Source organism: Bufo bufo, chromosome 5, assembly GCF_905171765.1.
Source record: "Bufo bufo chromosome 5, aBufBuf1.1, whole genome shotgun sequence".
NCBI lineage: Eukaryota > Metazoa > Chordata > Amphibia > Anura > Bufonidae > Bufo > Bufo bufo.
Window position 1 is genome coordinate 278,212,381 of NC_053393.1, and position 19,891 is coordinate 278,232,271.

A 19,891-nucleotide genomic window follows, 5' to 3' on the forward strand; every position below is an offset into this window, starting at 1 on the left:
CAACCTGTCCAATATCAAATATGGCGTGCTTGCAGTCATAATGCTGTGAGCATGCGCACTGAAGACCGGTGGGCATTGTACACTCCGCGGCGCAGGTTGTGACGTGTGACGCCGGATTTTGGCGTAACATGACGCGATTTCGCCGGATGCATCTCGACGCCTGCGCACTTGAATGAACTAGACGCCAACTGTAGCCATTGCGGAGCTGTGGACACACGCTGACTCTGTGGTATGTGACCATTGTCCCCTCTTGCTCCTCCTTGTTTTTATGTAATGTCATTAAAGATATTTGAAGCAGCTGATATATATTGGAGCCACTTATATTTATATTTTGGATTATGTCAGTTTACATTAATTTGCTGTAAATCGTATACATAATCATGTATCACTGGATTTGTTTTTATATGCTGTCACTGCTATATGTACCATGCACGGTTTATTTATTCTTGTATACACTAATTGTTAATATTGATTATTGGTATGTTCCAATCATGTACACCCATTTATATATGTGCACTTGCACTTGTGTTTTGATGCTTGAGAAAGGCTCTGGATTTTGAGCCGAAACGTCGCCTCTGTGCCACTGTGGCCCAATAAATTTCTATTTTTTGTACCTTTGGAGTTGCTGTCCGTTTCCGACTATATGCAAGGGTAAGCAGTGAATTCCCTGGACATAGCACCCTATCTACATGGTGTGAATTGGTGCTGCCATACGCTTTCTTTTATATATATATATATATATATATATATATATATACACACACACACACAGTACAGACCAAAAGTTTGGACACACCTTCTCATTCAAAGAGTTTTCTTTATTTTCATGACTATGAAGGCATCAAAACTATGAATTAACACATGTGGAATTATATACATAACAAACAAGTGTGAAACAATAGAAAATATGTCATATTCTAGGTTCTCCAAAGTAGCCACCTTTTGATTGGATTACTGCTTTGCACACTCTTGGCATTCTCTTGATGAGCTTCAAGAGGTAGTCCCCTGAAATGGTCTTCCAACAGTCTTGAAGGAGTTCCCAGAGATGCTTAGCACTTGTTGACCCTTTTGCCTTCACTCTGCGGTCCAGCTCACCCCAAACCATCTCGATTGGGTTCAGGTCCGGTGACTGTGGAGGCCAGGTCATCTGCCGCAACACCCCATCACTCTCCTTCATGGTGAAATAGCCCTTACTTTCAAAGTTTTCCCAATTTTTCGGCTGACTGACTGACCTTCATTTCTTAAAGTAATGATGGCCACTCGTTTTTCTTTCTAATACAAATTCGAACAGTGTATTCAGTAGGACTATCATCTGTGTATCCACCTGACTTCTCCTCAACGCAACTGATGGTCCCAACCCCATTCATAAGGCAAGAAATCCCACTTATTAAACCTGACAGGGCACAGCTGTGAAGTGAAAACCATTTCAGGTGAATACCTCTTGAAGCTCATCAAGAGAATGCCAAGAGTGTGCAAAGCAGTAATCAAAGCAAAAGGTGGCTACTTTTAAGAACCTAGAATGACATATTTTCAGTTGTTTCACACTTAGTTGTTATGTATATAATTCCACATGTGTTAATTCATAGTTTTGATGCCTTCAGTGTGAATCTACAATTTTCATAGTCATGAAAATAAAGAAAACTCTTTGAATGAGAAGGTGTGTCCAAACTTTTGGTCTGTACTGTATTTATATATATGTTAATGGTATATCCGCGGGCTCTTATTAATTCAGGCAGTGTATAACCTCCCTTACAAGTTCCTCTAAATACGCATGTATAATCGTGTCGCTTCCTACCTTACAGTGTAGTGATTTCTTGTTGCGATTCCTTATTCTTCTGTATGGACATGCGCCGGGAGCTTGTTGCGGGCTGTTTTAATCTTCAGCTCAACTGCTGTTTCACGTGCCTCCCCAGCCGGTGGCAGATGCGCGCGCAGGAGTCGCTGTGTACATGGTAAGCGTGTGATGTCACACTCGCTCCTACTGATGCCTCCGTGGGACAATTCTCATCCAACGCGTTTTGGGGCCTACAGGCTCCTTCGTCAGGGATGTTCGGGTATTGTTGCCCTGCGGGGTATATAAGCATTCTGTTCCCATGGTAACCGCTTGATTTACCAACGCTCCCTTTGCATTCTGCCATTCAATTGCCTTCAGTATCCATTCATTTAATGTTCATTCCCTATTAATTCAATGTCCAATTTCTGTCAGCTCCGCTCTCATTATTTATTGAAATGCAAAGAGTTCCATCTCCTGGTTTAGTAATTTCGGGGCAAGGCTGTCTAGTCTAAAAATCCACTTGCTTTCGTTTCTTGACATTTGTTTTATAAAGTCTCCACCCCTCATATTGTTTTTAACCTTTTCTATTACTCCAAAGTCTGAGCCAATGAATTTTCCTTCATGATACTCTGCATAGTGCCGCGATAACGGATGGCCCTCAAATTTTTTTCGGATATTGTTAATATGTTCATTAATACAGATTTTTAATAGACGTTTAGTCCTCCCCGCGTAGATTTTTTTGCATGGGAATGTAATATAGATCACTCCCCTCGTACTAGATGTAATATAGTCCTCTATTGTATATTTATCAGTGCCTCAGTTTATCTCAAGTATCGGATTTTTCGTAATTTTGCAGTTTTTGCACATTTTACATGGATAAAACCCTTTTTTCATATTCATACCCGTTTTCTTTTGGCGTTTTTCCAATTTTATAGAGGGTGCTATTAAATTACCTAAATTTCGTGCCTTCCTAAATGTAAAGGTAGGGTGTGTGGGAATTTTGTCGCCAATCAGTTTATCTTGCGTTAATATTTCCCAGTGATTTCTCACAATTCTTTTAAATTTACCTACCCCTTCACTATATTTGGTTATTATTGGGATTTTTAATTCGTCACTATCATCCTCTTCTTTCAACTGATCCATCCTATTCCTTTCTTTTTTTTGTCCCGCAATAATTAATTGCGGTCCATCCCCTTCACCCTTTTTACAGTTGGTGTCAAGTCCCTCAGTTTGAATCCTTTCTCCATAAATTTCTTATTCAGTTCCTCTGTTTCTTCTTCAAAGTGTGTTATGCTACTGCAATTTCTCCGGATCCTTATGTACTGACTGCGGGGTATGTTAGTTAGCCAAGTGGATAAGTGACAGCTATCTAAAGGTAAATAGCTGTTGCTGTCTGTTGGTTTATGGAACATCTTAGTTTGTATTTTCCCATTTTCAATGAATATAGTTTAATCTAAAAAGTTTCTCACTTTTTGGCTCCAGTTACAAGTAAAATGCAAATAAGTCATTTTTATTTAATATGTCTAAAAATTGTATCAGCGTGGTCTCCCCACCCTTCCAAATAAAAACAATATCATCTATGAATCTCCGCCAGAGGACCACACCTGCACCGAGCTCACTAGATGGAAAGATGGTGGACTCCTCCCATCTCCCAACATACAGGTTAGCGAAACTTGGTGTGAATCGGGTCCCTATCGCGGTCCCCCACGTCTGGAGGTAAAAAGCATTTTCGTATTTAAAATAATTATGTCTTAGAATAAATGTAATACACTGTCCTATAAAGGACATCCGCTATCGTGCCACTATGCAGAGTATCATGAAGGAAAATTAATTGGCTCAGACTTTGGAGGAATAGAAAAGGTTAAAATCAATATGAGGGGTGGAGACTTTATAAAACAAATGTCAAGAAACGAAAGCAAGTGGATTTTTAGACTAGACAGCCTTGCCCCGAAAGGACTAAACCAGGAGATGGAACTCTTTGCATTCCAATAAATAATGAAAGCGGAGCTGACAGAAAATGGACATTGAATTATAGGGAATGAACATTAAATAAATGGATACTAAAGGCAATTGAATGGCAGAATGCAAAGGGAGTGTTGGTAAATCAAGCGGTTACCATGGGGACAGAATGCTTATATACCCCGCAGGACAACAATACCCGAACATCCCTGACGAAGGAGCCCATAGGCCCCGAAACGTGTAGGGTGAGAATTGTCCCACGGAGGTATCAGTAGGAACGAGTGTGACGTCACACGCTTTCCAGGTACACAGCAGCTCCTGCGCGCGCGCGTCTGCCACCGGCCAGGGCAGCACGTGAAACAGCAGTTGAGCTGAAGATTAAAACAGCCCGCAACAAGCTCCCGGCGCATGTCCATACAGAAGAATAAGGAATTGCAACAAGAAATCGCTACACTGTAAAGGTAGGAAGCGACACGATTGTACATGCGTATTTAGAGGAACTTGTGAGGGAGGTTATACACTGCCTGAATTAATAAGAGCCTGCGCGGATATACCATTAACATATATCTATTGTGTAATATGTTCAATGATATTCACCAGTGTCTATTTGGTTAGGTCATATTATGTACTGGGAGTATCGCTGTGACACACCTGTGTTGATCAGTACCTCCAACATTGCTGTTTTTATATTTCATACTTTAATGAATATTTTGTAATAATAAAGATATAATTATTCATCATTTATGTGTGTTAGTTTTTTTGGTTGTTTTTAAATATCCAAATGGCCCTCGCAAAACGGTTCCCCAGCCCTGGACTAGATCATTCTGGCAGTAATGTTCTGACCAGAACATTGTGTAAAATGTCCCGTTACTTCTGGCCACGTGCTTTAGCCACTATTCTGATGCTGCCACCCGGCTGAAGTCACACACTTGCTGCCATCATCTCCTACTGCCACCATCTTGTGCTGTTACTGCCATTGCTGTTGCTCTCCACCTCCCCACTCTGTGACTGGGCCACTATGTTGACTCCTCATGCTGTTGCCACCCTCGCCAGTCAGTTCTGGGGACACTAGATTGGTCTTGTTGACATCACAGTTTATTTTACCTTTTTCCCGATATGTCAGAAGAACCATAAAATGAAAAACACAACTGATCCTGTTTTTGGAGCATCTATAAGGCCTCTATCACATGGTCAATATTTTGTATCATGATTTGAAAGGCAAAAGCAGGAGTGGGCGCAAAACACAGAAGACATGCAAATATTTCCATCACTTGTCATCTCTGTTTTGGACCCAAATACTGACCATGTGATAGAAGCCATTAAAGTCCTACATGCAGGACTTCTTTTACATCTGAGTAAAACCGATGCCAGACATAAATGACCAAAACTCATGTAAATTGAGCATTAGGTCTCTATCACATGGTCAGTATTTTGCATCAAGATTTGATCATGATTTGGAAGTCAAACGCAGGAGTGGGTACAAAATACAGAAGACATACAAATATTTCCTTCATCCTTCACGTGTCATCTCTGATTTGGACCCACTCCTGTTTTTGTCTTACCAATACTGATCAATTACTGACCACATACTGACCATGTGAAGGCGGATACTCAAGACAGGATACGTTTTCTTTTGGGTTGTTCTTCTGACGGATCAGAAGAAGGGAAAAATAAACATGTATGTCAACACAAACTTACTACTGACACCCTTCCCACTCTGTCATGGGTGAAATGAGACAGCTATTTCACAATTTAATAGAATAAGTGGCTAACAGGTTAACTACCAATCTATGTGGAAACAGCATATGGTGTAAAATGAGACCGCTCTTTTACTCAATAGTAGAATCTTGGGCCACAGATGGTTAAGTACACTATACCTGATGCAAACATTGACCCTACAGTTATTTGGTCAGTTAATTCCAGCAGTTACTGTATGGCGAGCCAAAATCAGGAGCCAATCCTACTCACAGATAACGAATCATAATAAGATCTGCACCTGTTCTGTGTTTTGGACCAGTAACGACCAAGTAAGTGAAGTTTGAACTGAGTCTAATAATGGTGCACGCTGATGCGCTCATCCACGTACTGTGTGTGACCTGCTTATGATACTTAGAGGTTTTGGCAGCACTACTGATCCCATGATGGGAAAAACATTAAAGGTACCTTTAAAGGTGCTGGTGCATGCAGATGGGGATCCTGGCCAGTGGTCCCAACGTCTAGGAAAATGCAAAAATCTGCAGCACTCGCCAGTGTGGAAAATCAAGTGGTGATTTATTCACAAATCAGCATGGTAAAAGCACCGTTTTGATCTTCATCGGTCTTTCTCAAGCAATGCTTGAGAAAGACCGATGAAGGTCGAAACGTCGTTCACTTTTGGGGGAAGTCTGATCCCCTATGCAATGCATTATAATACATATGTATTGTAATGCATTGCCTGTTAGTGTATTACACAGAGTATAATCTCCTCGGCTCCCGTAAAAGGCATTGGGCAGCCTCTGCACGGCATCGGGCTACCTTCTGAGACAGAGTTCCCGCCACAGCAGCGCGGGGACTCGATGGGCTCCCTCAAACACAAACCCCTTCTATGCCGCGGTAGCGATCGCCGATACGGGGAAGGGGGGGGGGGGTAACAGGACCCCCCTCGGTATTGAACCAGGGTGCCTGCTGATTGATTTCAGCAGGCACCCAGTTCCGATCCGCCCCGGTACAGGTACGCCCTGTGTCCTTAAGTATCGGGACATCAGGTTAAGGACCTTGCCATTTTTAAAGGACTGAACTGATAAGGGGAATGGAGGGTCTTAGTTATAAAGAAATATTTAAAGAATTGAAATTATTTAGTCTTGAGAAGAGACTTCTAAGGGGGGACATGATTAACCTATACAAATATATAAATGGGCCATACAAAAAAATACGGTGAAAAGCTGTTACATGTAAAATGCGCTCAAAAGACAAGGGGGCACTGCCTCCAATTGGAGAGGAAAAAGTTCAGTCTCCAGAAGCGTCAAAGCTTCTTTACTGTAAGAACTGTGAAGCTGTGGAATAGACTTCCTCAGGATGTGGTCACAGCAGGAACAGTAGTTTCAAAAAGGGTTTAGACGAATTCTTAAAAGTAAAAAACTAATTAATGCTTATGAAAACGTGTAGAAATCTGAGTCTCAATTCCTTTTGGGATTCGCATCACCACCTATCCCTTGGTTGAACTTGATGGACGTATGTCTTTTTTGAGTCGTATTAACTATGTAACATTAAGGACCAGGCAGTTGTTTGGAAATTCCCGTGTCACTTTATGTGGTAATAACTTCGAAATGCTATTACTTATCCAAACCATTCTGAGACTGTTTTATCGTGATATATTGTACTTCATAGTAGTGGAAAATTTTTGTCGATATAATTCAACTTTATTAAAAAATCTAAAATTAACCGAAAATTGGGAAAAATTGCAATTTTAAAAATTTTAATTTCTCGCCTTTTAAAAGATTAGATTAAAGAGTCATTACTTCACATTCCGCATATGTCCACTTTCAAGTTTGCATCATTTTATAAATTTCATTTACATTTTTTAGGATCTTATAAGGCTTATAATTTTAGAAGCAAATGTTTACATTTTTAAAAAAATATGTCTGAAAGCCACTTTAAGGATCACTTCAATTCTGAAGTCATTTTGTGGGGCTTACGTAGTGGAAACCACCCATAAATGACACCATTGTAGAAACTACACCCCTCAAGTTATTCAAAAACTGATTTTACAAACTTTGCTAACCATTTAGGTGTTCCACAAGAATTAAAGGAAAAAGGAGATTACATTTATAAATTTCACTTTTTTGGCAGATTATCCATTTTAATTCATTTTTTCCTGTAATACATCAAGGGTTAACAGCCAAAGAAAACTTAATATTTATTACCCTTCTGCAGTTTACATAAACATCCCACATGTGGTTGTAAACTGCTGTATGGGCGCACAGCAGGGCGCAGAGGGAAAGGAGCGCCATATGGATTTTGGAGGGCAGATTTCACTGGGATAATTTTAAAAAGGACCTTTCATAGGTCCAGACATGAGGAAATAACTAGCAGGATATATAGAGCGTAGTGCACTGATGTAATATTGTTTACTATTTTTTTGGGGGCACCGCTCCGTTCGCCCGCTGTGCCCCCCTGCAGTTTTCCTGGCTGGTATGCAAATGAATAGCATCCAATCGCAGCAGAGAGCGTCACAGCCAGGGAGAAGGTGAGGTTTTTTTTTCTCCCTGTGACGCTCTCTGCTGTGATTGGACAGCACTACAGCCAGGGAGATGGAGACTCCCACTGAGAAACAGGGCAGTCTCCTCCTCCCTGTACCGATACTATTCATTAGCATACCAGCCGGGAAAACTGCAGGGGGGCACGGAGCGGCACCCAGAAAAAATAGTAAGCAATATTACATCAATGCACTATGCCCTAAATATCCTGGTAATTATTTCATAATGTCTGGACCCATGAAAGGTCCTCTTTAAGCTACCATATGACATTTGAAGCCCCGCTGATGCACCCCTAGAGTAAAAACTCCAAAAAAGTGACCCCATTTTGGAAATAACTGGATGAGGTTTTATTGGTACTATTTTGGGGAAAATATTATTTTTGATTGCTCTATATTACGCTTTTCGTGAGGCAAGGTTCTGGCACAGTTTTTATTTTTTGTTAAAAACGGTGTTCATCTGGCAGGTTAGATCATGTGATATTTTTATAGAGAAGGTTGTTACATAAGCGACAATATCAAATATGTCTACTTTTATTTTTATTTTGTTTCAGTTTTATATAATAAAGAATTTAAATAAATAAAATCATGTTTTGTCTTTTTTCAGAAAGCCATATTTATTTTTATTTTTTAGAGGATTATCTTATGTAGGGGCTCAGTTTTTGCGTCGTGAGGTGACTGTTTGATTAGTACTCTTTTGAGGTACATACAAATTTTTGATGGTTTTGTATTACACTTTTTTGGCACGGTTTTTATAAAAATATATTTTTTTTTTGACCTGACAAGGTAATTTATGTGATATTTTTTATAGAGCAAGTTGGACGCGGCGATACCCAATTTGTCTATTTTTTATAGTTATTTTGAAACAAAAAAATTTATGTTTTAGTGTCTCCATTTTCTGAAAGATTGTCTTATGTAGGGTCTCAAAAAAGGCTTTTCTGGGCACCGTTTTTATTTTTTACGCTGTTGACCAGACGGGGTGGATCATGTGATATTTTTATAGAACCGGTCATTATGGACTGCATATTTTTTTTCTACTTGAAACTTTACTTTTTTTTATTGTTAAAAACACTTTTTTTTTTGTCCCACTATGGCACTTCAAAATTACAGGGTCTGATCCCTGTTTCAATGCTGTACAATACATCTGTATTGTACTACATTGACTATCAGTGTATTACACAGCGTAATACACTGATAGTTTGCTTATGAGACCCATCCTGGGGGCTGGCCCTCATAGGTCTCCATAGCTGCCGGACCCCAATGCCTTTGAAAGGCTTGGGGGTGCCATGGCAACCATTGGGTCCCCGCCACCACAACAATGGGACCTGATGGATCAGGAGAGGGAGCGCTGACCGCGGCATATGAAAGGTTAATCCCCCGGCGTTATCACTAATGCTGGTGGATGCAGCAGGGGTCCAGCTGTCAGTAACAGCCGGGCACCTGCAGCTGATTGCGGCACCGCACATGGGGCAGGGGACAGACCGCAGGACAAGAATGCTCGTCCTGGGGTGCAAAGTAACAGTTGTTTAGGGCGAACATTCTTGTCCTAGGTCTTTAACCTGCTAAGTAATGCACCTTACTATCTTGGGGTTAATGTGGGAGGTACAAGATGGGGATACTTACTATGAATGTGAGACACATGGAGGTACTACATTAATAACACCATGTGTCTCACATTAATAATAAAGTAACCCAATCATTTATCCCATATCACAGCAACATTGAGTTTAACGTGAGTCACATTGTGACTGCCTTTATCTCAGGATATTAGGGTCCATTCACACATCCACAATTGTTTTGCGGTCTGCAAATTGCCGACACTATGATAGAAATACCTTTTCTTGTCCGTGCCTGCGGATAAGAATAGGACATGTTCTATTTTTCTGCGGGCCGCAGAATGGGAATGCGGACAGCACATAGTGTGCTATCTGCATCTTTTTCAGCCCCATTGAAAATGAATGGGTCCGCACCCGTAATGGGCAATGGAACGGATGCGGACCCATTTTGCGGACATGTGAACGGACCCTTAGTCTGATACCTGCCTGGGCTGTCACTCTCCTTTCCTCATCTATATCACAGTGCAGGCAGTGTACTAAAGCCCTGATGTCTGGGAGATAAGGATGAGGCAAACTGAAATTTTTCACCCGATCCTTTTGCCCCAAATGCTCGACAGAGTGTGTATGTGTGAGTTGGAAGTGATAGCTGGGGGCCGAATGAGAGTTTTGCCGACAGCTGTGCAAGGTATTTGACCACTTTTAGTGTTTATACAGTAAGCATCCATGATAAACTCCATTTAACCCATAGGATACTAGCACCATACAGCTAAGGTGCAACTGATCAGCGGCAGGGGTCCGGCAGTCACTGATAGCCGAGCCCCTGCATCAGTGAACACACCGATGCCAGAGCATTAACCCTCGCTATGCCGCGGTCAGCACAATTTTTTTTTTGTAAAAGATAGAGAAAAAAAAGAAAAGTAGACATATTTGTATCGTCGTGTACATATCGACCGGCTATATAAAAATATCACATGATCCACCTAGTCAGGTGAACACCGTAAAAAAAAAAAAAAAGTGCCAAAACAGCCATTTTCTGGTCACCTTGCCTCACAAAAAGTGTAATACCAAGCGATCAAAAAGGTGTATGTAGCCCAAAATGGTCCCATTCAAACAGTCATTTCATCCAACAACAAAAAGAGCCTCTACCAAAGAAAATCGCCTGAAATTTTTTTATAAAAAATGGCAACACAAAAACAATATTTTACTGTGTAAAACCTAAAAATAAAAATAATGCATGCATTCGGTATTGCCATGACCCCTTAGGTGAATGCTGTAAAAATAAAATAAATAAAAACTATGCCAGAACAGTAATTTTTTGTCACCTCGCCTTACAAAATGCACAATATCGAGTGATCGAAAAGTCATTTACTGTATTTTTTGCCCTATAAGACGCACCTAGGTTTTAGAGGAGGATAATAAGAAAAAAATATTTTCCATTACACCTCAGGTCAGACCAGCAATCTGACCCCCAATGTTAATCAGCCCCCCCCATGTCAGCCATCAGGCACCCCCCATGTCAGCCATCAGCGCAAATAAAATAAAATAAAAATAACTTGCCTCTCCTGCTCCTGGACGCCACCGCTCCTCACCACCAATAATCTCTATCTTTTTCCTGGTTCTCGGCTGCTTTGAAGGCTGCACACAGTGAGGTCACATGGTGCGCAGCCCTGCACAGCAGACAGTCAAGCAGAGGTACTAATAAAGCGCTTCCAAAATGGAAGCGCTTCATTAGTATTTGCCCCATAAGACGCAGGGGCATTTTTCCCCACTTTGGGGGAAAAAACATTGCGTCTTATGGGGCGAAAAATACAGTATACCCCAAAATGGTACCAATGAAAAAGTCACCTCATCCCACAAAAAATGAACCCCCACACAAGACAATCACTCAAAAAATAAAAACCAATGGCACCCGTAAACCAATCCATGAAAATCTGTACTGCAAAAGCCATATGGCGCTCCTTCTTTTCTGAGTCCTGCCATGTGCAGTAGCTTTTTTCCACTACATATAGGGTGTTGCCATATTCAGGAGAAAATGGGCAACAAATTATGGGTTGCTTTTTGTCCTGTTAACCATTGTAAAAATGAAAAATTTGGGGCTAAAGCAACACTTTATTAGAATTAATTAAACTTTTCATTTTCACAGCCAAGTGTTTCCAAATTCTGTAAAATGCTTATGGGGTCAAAGTGCTCAGTACACCTCTTAATATATTTTTGTAGGGGTGTAGTTTCCAAAATGGGGTCACTTTTTTAAGGGGTTCCACTGTAGGGGTACATCAGGGTCGCTTCAAATACAAAGTAGTGCCCAAAAACCATATGGCGCTCCTTTTCTTCTGACTACTGCCATGTGCCCCGACAAGCAGTTTACTACCACCGCAGAATCAAAATAATGTTAATTGAGGTTTATTTCGCTGTAAACCCTTGCTGTGTTGAAAGAAAAAAATTGATTATGAAAAAATTATACAAAAAAATTAAATTTGAAAAATTGCTTCTAAAATTCTAAGCCTTCTAACGACCTAAAAAAATAAATTGACATTTACTAAATTATGCCAACATAAAGCAGACTTATGGAGAATGTTGACTGTTAACAATTTTATGAGGTATTAATATCTTAATAAAACTTTCATAAATGTTGCATTATTTTATAAATAAAGGTGAAATATATCGACTCAAATTTACCACTGTCATGAAGTACAATGTGTCATGAGAAAACAACAACTCAGGAAACCAAGCTTAAAGGCTTTGCATACCTTTGGGGGCATTTTTTATTTTTATATTTGCATTTTACTCATCTTGGTCTTAAAATGATTTTTTCAATTGGTCTTTACTAAAAAATATTCAGTACCTTTGTCATGAAGGATTAACAGCTGTGAAAAAATTACTTTCACTTTGTGCGGTCATCTAATAACCCTAATCTCGAACTAATAGCTCAAAAATACTTAATTAAGGAGGATAAGAATAGAGCTATAATGGGTGCTTATAAGCTCAGAGAATAGGGATAAGAAGCTGTCAGATGATGTACCTGACGGAACACAGTAAAAACACATAGCATGTTACTAGAGAATTTCAAGGCTATCCAGAAAAAGGAGACAACAATTTTTAATAAATACCAACTGAAAAAAAATGATTATAGCTCTAAATGAGTACAATGCAAAGGTGTCCATAGCCTTTAAAATAAATACTACCATGATCAATGAAATACATAATTGCAAAGTATGTGTGTATTTATTTTATTCCAATTTGTCAAAATATGTCTAAAAATGCTTTATTTTTTGCCCTATAAGACTATAAATATTTTGCTTTATTTTTCCAAGTGGGGGAAAATGGCAATGTGTCTTATAGAACAAATACTAATGATGGTCGCTGTGTCTGGAATAGGAAAGGAGAGTTTATTTATTTTTGTCTGATCTGGGGTCTGAGCAGTGGTTTTTATTAACATTGGTGTGCTGATGAATTTTTTTTTTTCTTATTTTCCTCCTCTAAAACCTAGGTGCGTCTTATGGGCAGGTGCATCTTATAGAGCAAAAAATATGGTAATTTGAAAAAAGGTGATTTGATTAAAAGCATGGCTACACTCATTACCAGCTGTCTTTTTGCTGAACATATTAAAGGGAACCTGTCACCAGTTTTATGGTGTCCTAACTAAGGGCAACATAAATAAGTGACTGATTCTCCTAGCGAAATGCTGGCTCACTTTCTTTAATTGACCCAGTCAATCTGCCAACATCTTGTATTGAAAAGCTCCAGCTTATAATGGTGAGTCCTGAATATTCATGAGCTCCTTACTCTCCCCGCCTACCTGCTGTTGATTGACAGTTATTTTCCATATGAATCAGCAGCAGGTGGGCAGGGGAGTGGCTATAGCTCTAAATTAAAAAAAACACTGGACTCAGTGATGTCATGCTGGACTCAAATCAGCTCATTAGCATGCGGCATGTGCCATCTTTGTGTGTATATTATGAGGTAACTATCTGTCACACCAGTAAGTGAATACATCTAAGGTACTTTTTAGTAGTTAATAATTGTATATAATTAGTTCGATTATAATCAAATATCCACATGACAGGTTCCCTTTAAATAATTACATTATGTATGAACCATTTAGCATGACTGTAATTTGTAATGAGACACACTCTACAATTATTATAATAAAAATATTCTTACCAGGTGAAATGATATAAAAGAAGTTCTTGAATTCATCCATCCAAACTTCTGCCAACCTTCGATTGTTTTTATTGATAATTTGCCCTGTACCACCTGGGAAGGTATATGGAGTAGCTTTGCGAAAAACATGACCGACATGTGAACAAGTAACTATTTCAAGTGTTCCTCCGCACTGCCATATCTAAAGGAAGAAATTGTACAGAACATGAACCAAACCATGATGACTTGTTTAATAACTACAACAAATATTACATGTACAGTTAGGTCCATATACAATAGCAAGAAAAAGTATGTGAACCCTTTGGAATGATATGGATTTCTGCACAAATTGGTCAGAAAATGTGATCTGATCTTTATCTAAGTCACAACAATAGACAATCACAGTCTACTTAAACTAAAAACACACAAAGAATTAAATGTTACCATGTTTTTATTGAACACACCATGTAAACATTCACAGTGCAGGTGGAAAAAGTATGTGAACCCTTGGATTTAATAACTGGTTGAACCTCCTTTGGCTGCAAAACCTTCAACCAAACGTTTCCTGTAGTTGCAGATCAGACGTGCACAACGGTCAGGAGTAATTCTTGACCATTCCTCTTTACAGAACGGTTTCAGTTTAGCAATATTCTTGGGATATCTGGTGTGAATCGCTTTCTTGAGGTCTTCGCTTTCTTGAGGTCATGCTACAGCATCTCAATCGGGTTGAGGTAAGGACTCTGACTGGGCCACTCCAGAAGGCGTAATTTCTTCTGTTTAAGCCATTCTGTTCATTATTTACTTCTATGCTTTGGGTCGTTGTCCTGTTGCAACACCCATCTTCTGTTGAGCTTCAGCTGGTGGACACTCCTGCAAAATGTCTTGATAAACTTGGGAATTAATTTTTCCTTCGATGATAGCAATCCGTCCAGGCCCTGACGCGGCAAAGCAGCCCAAAACCATGATGCCCCCACCACCATACTTCCCAGTTGGGATGAGGGTTTGATGTTGGTGTGCTGTACCTCTTTTTCTCCACACATACTGTTATGTGTTTCTTCCAAACAACTCAACTTTGTTTTCATCTGTCCACAGAATATTTTGCCAGTACTGCTGTGGAACATCCAGGTGCTCTTGTGCAAACTGTAAACGTGCAGCGATGTTTTTTTTGGACAGCAGTGGCTTCCTCTGTGGTATTCTCCCATGAAATCCATTCTTGTTTAGTGTTTTACATATCATAGATTCGCTAACAGGGATGTTAGCATATGCCAGAGACTTTTATAAGTCTTTAGCTGACACTCTAGGATTCTTCTTTACCTCATTGAGCAGTCTGCACTGTGCTCTTGCAATCATCTTTGCAGGATGGCTACTCCTAGGGAGAGTAGCAGCAGTGCTGAACTTTCTCCATTTATAGACAATTTGTCTTACCATGAACTGATTAACAGCAAGGCTTTTGGAGATACTTTTATAACCCTTTCCAGCTTTATGCAAGTCAACAATTCTTAATCACAGGTCTTCTAAGAGCTCTTTTGTGCGAGGCATCATTCATATCAGGCAATGCTTCTTGTGAAAAGCAAACCCAGAACTTGTGTTTTTTTTTTTTTATAGGGCAGGGCAGCTGTAACCAACACCTCCAATCTCATCTCATAGATTGGACTCCAGTTGGCTGACACCTCACTCCAATTAGCTCTTAGAGATGTCATTAGTCTAGGGGTTCACATACTTTTTCCACCTGCACTGTGAATGTTTACATGGTGTGTTCAATAAAAACATGCTAACATTTAATTATTTGTGTGTTATTAGTTTAAGCAGACTGTGATGGTCTATTGTTATGACTTAGATGAAGATCAGATCACATTTTATGACCAATTTGTGCAGAAACCATATCATTCCAAAAGGTTCACATACTTTTTCTTGCAAATGTATATTTGGACAGAGACAACATTTTTCTAATTTTGTTTTGTTTTCTGTACATTACCACAATGGATTTTGAACAAAACAATTCAGATGCAGTTGAAGTTCAGACTTTCAGCTTTAATTCAGTGGGTTGAACAAAATGATTGCATAAAAATGTGAGGAACTAAAGCAACATTTCAGGGGCTCAAAAGTAATTGGACAAATTAAATAATTGTAAATAAAATGTTAATTTCTAATACTTGCTTGAAAACCTTTGGTTGCCTGAAGTCTTGAACTCACGGACATCACCAGATGCTGTGTCTCCTCCTTTTTAATTCTCTGCCAGGCCTTTACTGCAGCGGCAATAAACTCCTGGGTCGCATTGGCTTTAATGTTTTGGGTCATTGTCCATCTGTATTATGAAACGCCGACCCAGGGCCGTTTCTTGGGGCGGGCGGGCTGGGCAGCTGCCCGGGGCGCTGTCAGAAGGGGGGCGCTGGCAAGACACAGCAGGAGATGAGCGCTGCTGCCGGCATTTACGAATCCCAGGTATAGTCATTTGTATTGCCGACCTGTCTGGGATTCGAACCCATGACCTTCAGTATCAGAGGCAAAGCATTTACACACCCAGCACTGCTATATCTCTATATATGATAGCTGCCCCAGCACACCCAGCTCTGCTACATCTAGTACACATGACAGCTGCACCAGCACACTCAGCTCTACTATATCTCTATATATGACAGCTGCCCCAGAAAACCCAGCTCTGCTACATCTATACACATGACAGCTGCCCAAACACACCCAGCTCTGCTACATCTATACACATGACAGCTGCCCCAGCACACTCAGCTCTGCTATATCTCTATATACACTGCTCAAAAAAATAAAGGGAACACTTAAACAACACAATGTAACTCCAAGTCAATCACACTTCTGTGAAATCAAACTGTCCACTTAGGAAGCAACACTGAGTGACAATCAATTTCACATGCTGTTGTGCAAATGGGATAAACAACAGGTGGAAATTATAGGCAATTAGCAAGACACCCCCAATAAAGGAGTGGTTCTGCAGGTGGTGACCACAGACCATTTCTCAGTTCCTATGCTTCCTGGCTGATGTTTTGGTCACTTTTGAATGCTGGCGGTGCTTTCACTCTAGTGGTAGCATGAGACGTTGTCTACAAAACACACAAGTGGCTCAGGTAGTGCAGCTTATCCAGGATGGCACATCAATGCGAGCTGTGGCAAGAAGGTTTGCTGTGTCTGTCAGCGTAGTGTCCAGAGCATGGAGGGGCTACCAGGAGACAGGCCAGTACATCAGGAGACGTGGAGGAGGCCATAGGAGGGCAACAACCCAGCAGCAGGACCGCTACCTCCGCCTTTGTGCAAGGAGGAACAGGAGGAGCACTGCCAGAGCCCTGCAAAATGACCTCCAGCAGGCCACAAATGTGCATTTTTCTGCTCAAACGGTCAGAAACAGACTCCATGAGGGTGATTTGAGGGCCCGATGTCCACAGGTGGGGGTTGTGCTTACAGCCCAACACCGTGCAGGACGTTTGGCATTTGCCAGAGAACACCAAGATTGGCAAATTCGCCACTGGCGCCCTGTGCTCTTCACAGATGAAAGCAGGTTCACACTGAGCACATGTGACAGACGTGACAGAGTCTGGAGACGCCGTGGAGAACGTTCTGCTGCCTGCAACATCCTCCAGCATGACCGGTTTGGCATTGGGTCAGTAATGGTGTGGGGTGGCATTTCTTTGGAGGGCCGCACAGCCCTCCATGTGCTCGCCAGAGGTAGCCTGACTGCCATTAGGTACCGAGATGAGCTCCTCAGACCCCTTGTGAGACCATATGCTGGTGCGGTTGGCCCTGGGTTCCTCCTAATGCAAGACAATACTAGACCTAATGTGGCTAGAGTGTGTCAGCAGTTCCTGCAAGACGAAGGCATTAATGCTATGGACTGGCCCGCCTGTTCCCCAGACCTGAATCCAATTGAGCACATCTGGGACATCATGTCTTGCTCTATCCACCAACGTCACGTTGCACCACAGACTGTCCAGGAGTTGGCAGATGCTTTAGTCCAGGTCTGGGAGGAGATCCCTCAGGAGACTGTCCGCCACCTCATCAGGAGCATGCACAGGCGTTGTAGGGCGGTCATACAGGCACGTGGAGGCCACACACACTACTGAGCCTCATTTTGACTTGTTTTAAGGACATTACATCAAAGTTGGATCAGCCTGTAGTGTGTTTTTCCACTTTAATTTTAAGTGTGACTCCAAATCCAGACCTCCATGGATTAAAATTTTTATTTCCATTTTTTTTTTTTGTGTGATTTTGTTGTCAGCACATTCAACTATGTAAAGAACAAAGTATTTCAGAAGAATATTTAATTAACTCAGATCTAGGATGTGTTATTTTTGTGTCCCCTTTATTTTTTTGAGCAGTGTATCTATCTACTGAATAGCAATACTTAGAGATATATAGATGTAGCAGAGCTGGGTGTGCTGGGGCAGTTATCATATATAGAGATATAGCAGAGCTGAGTGTGCTGGGACAGCTGGCATATAGAGATATAGTAGAGCTGAGTGTGCTGGTGCAGCTGTCATGTGTACTAGATGTAGCAGAACTGAGTGTGCTGGGACAGCTGTCATATAGAGATATAGCAGTGCTGGGTGTGTTAGGGCAGCTGTCATGTGTATAGATGTACACTTAGCCAGCTATAACAGTAGAAGTCTCATATTTTTTCAGTCAGTAGCAAGGCAGCTCTTATGGCCGTGTGGTTAGGTGATTTGCCTCTGGGTTCGAATCCCAGCAGAAACTTTTCTGAAATACAGGCTAAATTAGAATACACAAGCACTGACTCCATATATGGACATACAGGGCGACACAGGTAAGCATAAGTGTTTTTTTTTTTTTATATTCGACTGTTACTGCCATGGAGGGGAGCGGGAGTCACTTGATGGGGGGGGGGGGGGTTGGCACCTGAAACTGGCACAGGAGGGGGGTTGGCACCTGATACTGGCACATGGGGGGGTTGGCACTATGATACTGGCACATGGGGGGAAGGACGGAGGCACCTGATACTGGCACATGGGGGGGGGGGAGGGGGGTTGGCACCTGATACTGGCACATGGGGGGGTTGGCACTATGATACTGGCACATGGGGGGAAGGAGAGCGGCACTTGATACTGGGACATGGGGGTGGAGGAGAGAGCCACTTGATACTGGCACGTAGGGGGGTTGGCACTTGATACTGGCACATGGGTGGGTTTGGCACTATGATACTGGCACATGGGGGGGAGAGGCACTTGATACCGGCACATGGGGGGTGGGAAGGAGAGAGTCACTTGATACTGGCACATTGGGGGGGAGATGGCACTATGATACTGGCACATGGGGGGAAGGAGAGAGGCACTTGATACTGGCACATGGGGGGGGGGTGAGAGGCACTTGATACTGGCACTTTTGGGGGGGATGGCACTATGAAACTGGCACATGGGGGGGAAGAGGCACTTGATACTGGCACTTTTTTTGGGGGGGGAGATGGCACTATGATACTGGTACATGGGGGGGAAGAGAGAAGCACTTGATACTGGCACATGGGGGGTTTGGCACTATGATATTGGCACATGGGGGGTGGGAAGGAGAGAGGCACTTGATACTGGCACATTGGGGGGGAGATGGCACTATGATAATGGGACATTTGGGGGGGGGAGGAGAGGGGCACTTGATACTGGCACAAGATGGGGGGGCATCTATGGGGACACTTACTGGCACATTATTGGGGGTCATTATGGGGGACACTAAACCGGCAGCCTATCAGAGGCCGGACCCTGAAGGCATCTACTGGGGCACTATATATGGGGCATTTTATACTGGTACATTATGGGGGGCACTAGCAGGAAGGGGGGAGAGGAGCACTATGGGGGAATTTACTGGGGGCACTATATAGGGGTATTTTATACTGGGACATTATGGGGGCACTATGGGGACATTAGCTCAACTGGGGGCATTACAAGGGGGTATTTTTTGCACTGTCACATTAAAAGGAGAATTATTTCTACTGGGGGGCATTATGGTGGGCTTTATTACTCCCCCTGCTCTGCTATTCCTCTGCCCCTTCTCCAAATCCTTATTATGAAATCTCTCTCATTAGGATAAAACACATCAGCTCTGCCGAGCCCCCGGCCAAGTGTGGAAGTGGCGTCCGAGATCCCCAAGGGCCAAGCCAAGTAATTGTAAGTTTTCATGTGAAATATGTTTGTTATACACACATAGCCTACATAACATACACTGTGCCACACAATATACAGTATACCTCTACACTGTGTA

General features: G+C 41.7%; 1 protein-coding gene across 1 annotated transcript in view; it reads right to left on the reverse strand.

Annotated features, from left to right (window-relative positions):
• The window catches only part of GALNT1 (polypeptide N-acetylgalactosaminyltransferase 1), a 616,072-nt gene that overhangs the window by 114,130 nt on the left and 482,051 nt on the right, over positions 1-19,891 (reverse strand). The window contains exon 8 of the mRNA XM_040431282.1: positions 13,682-13,862. Within this exon, the coding sequence (XP_040287216.1) occupies positions 13,682-13,862 (181 nt within the window). The remainder of the gene's footprint in view (positions 1-13,681; positions 13,863-19,891) is intronic.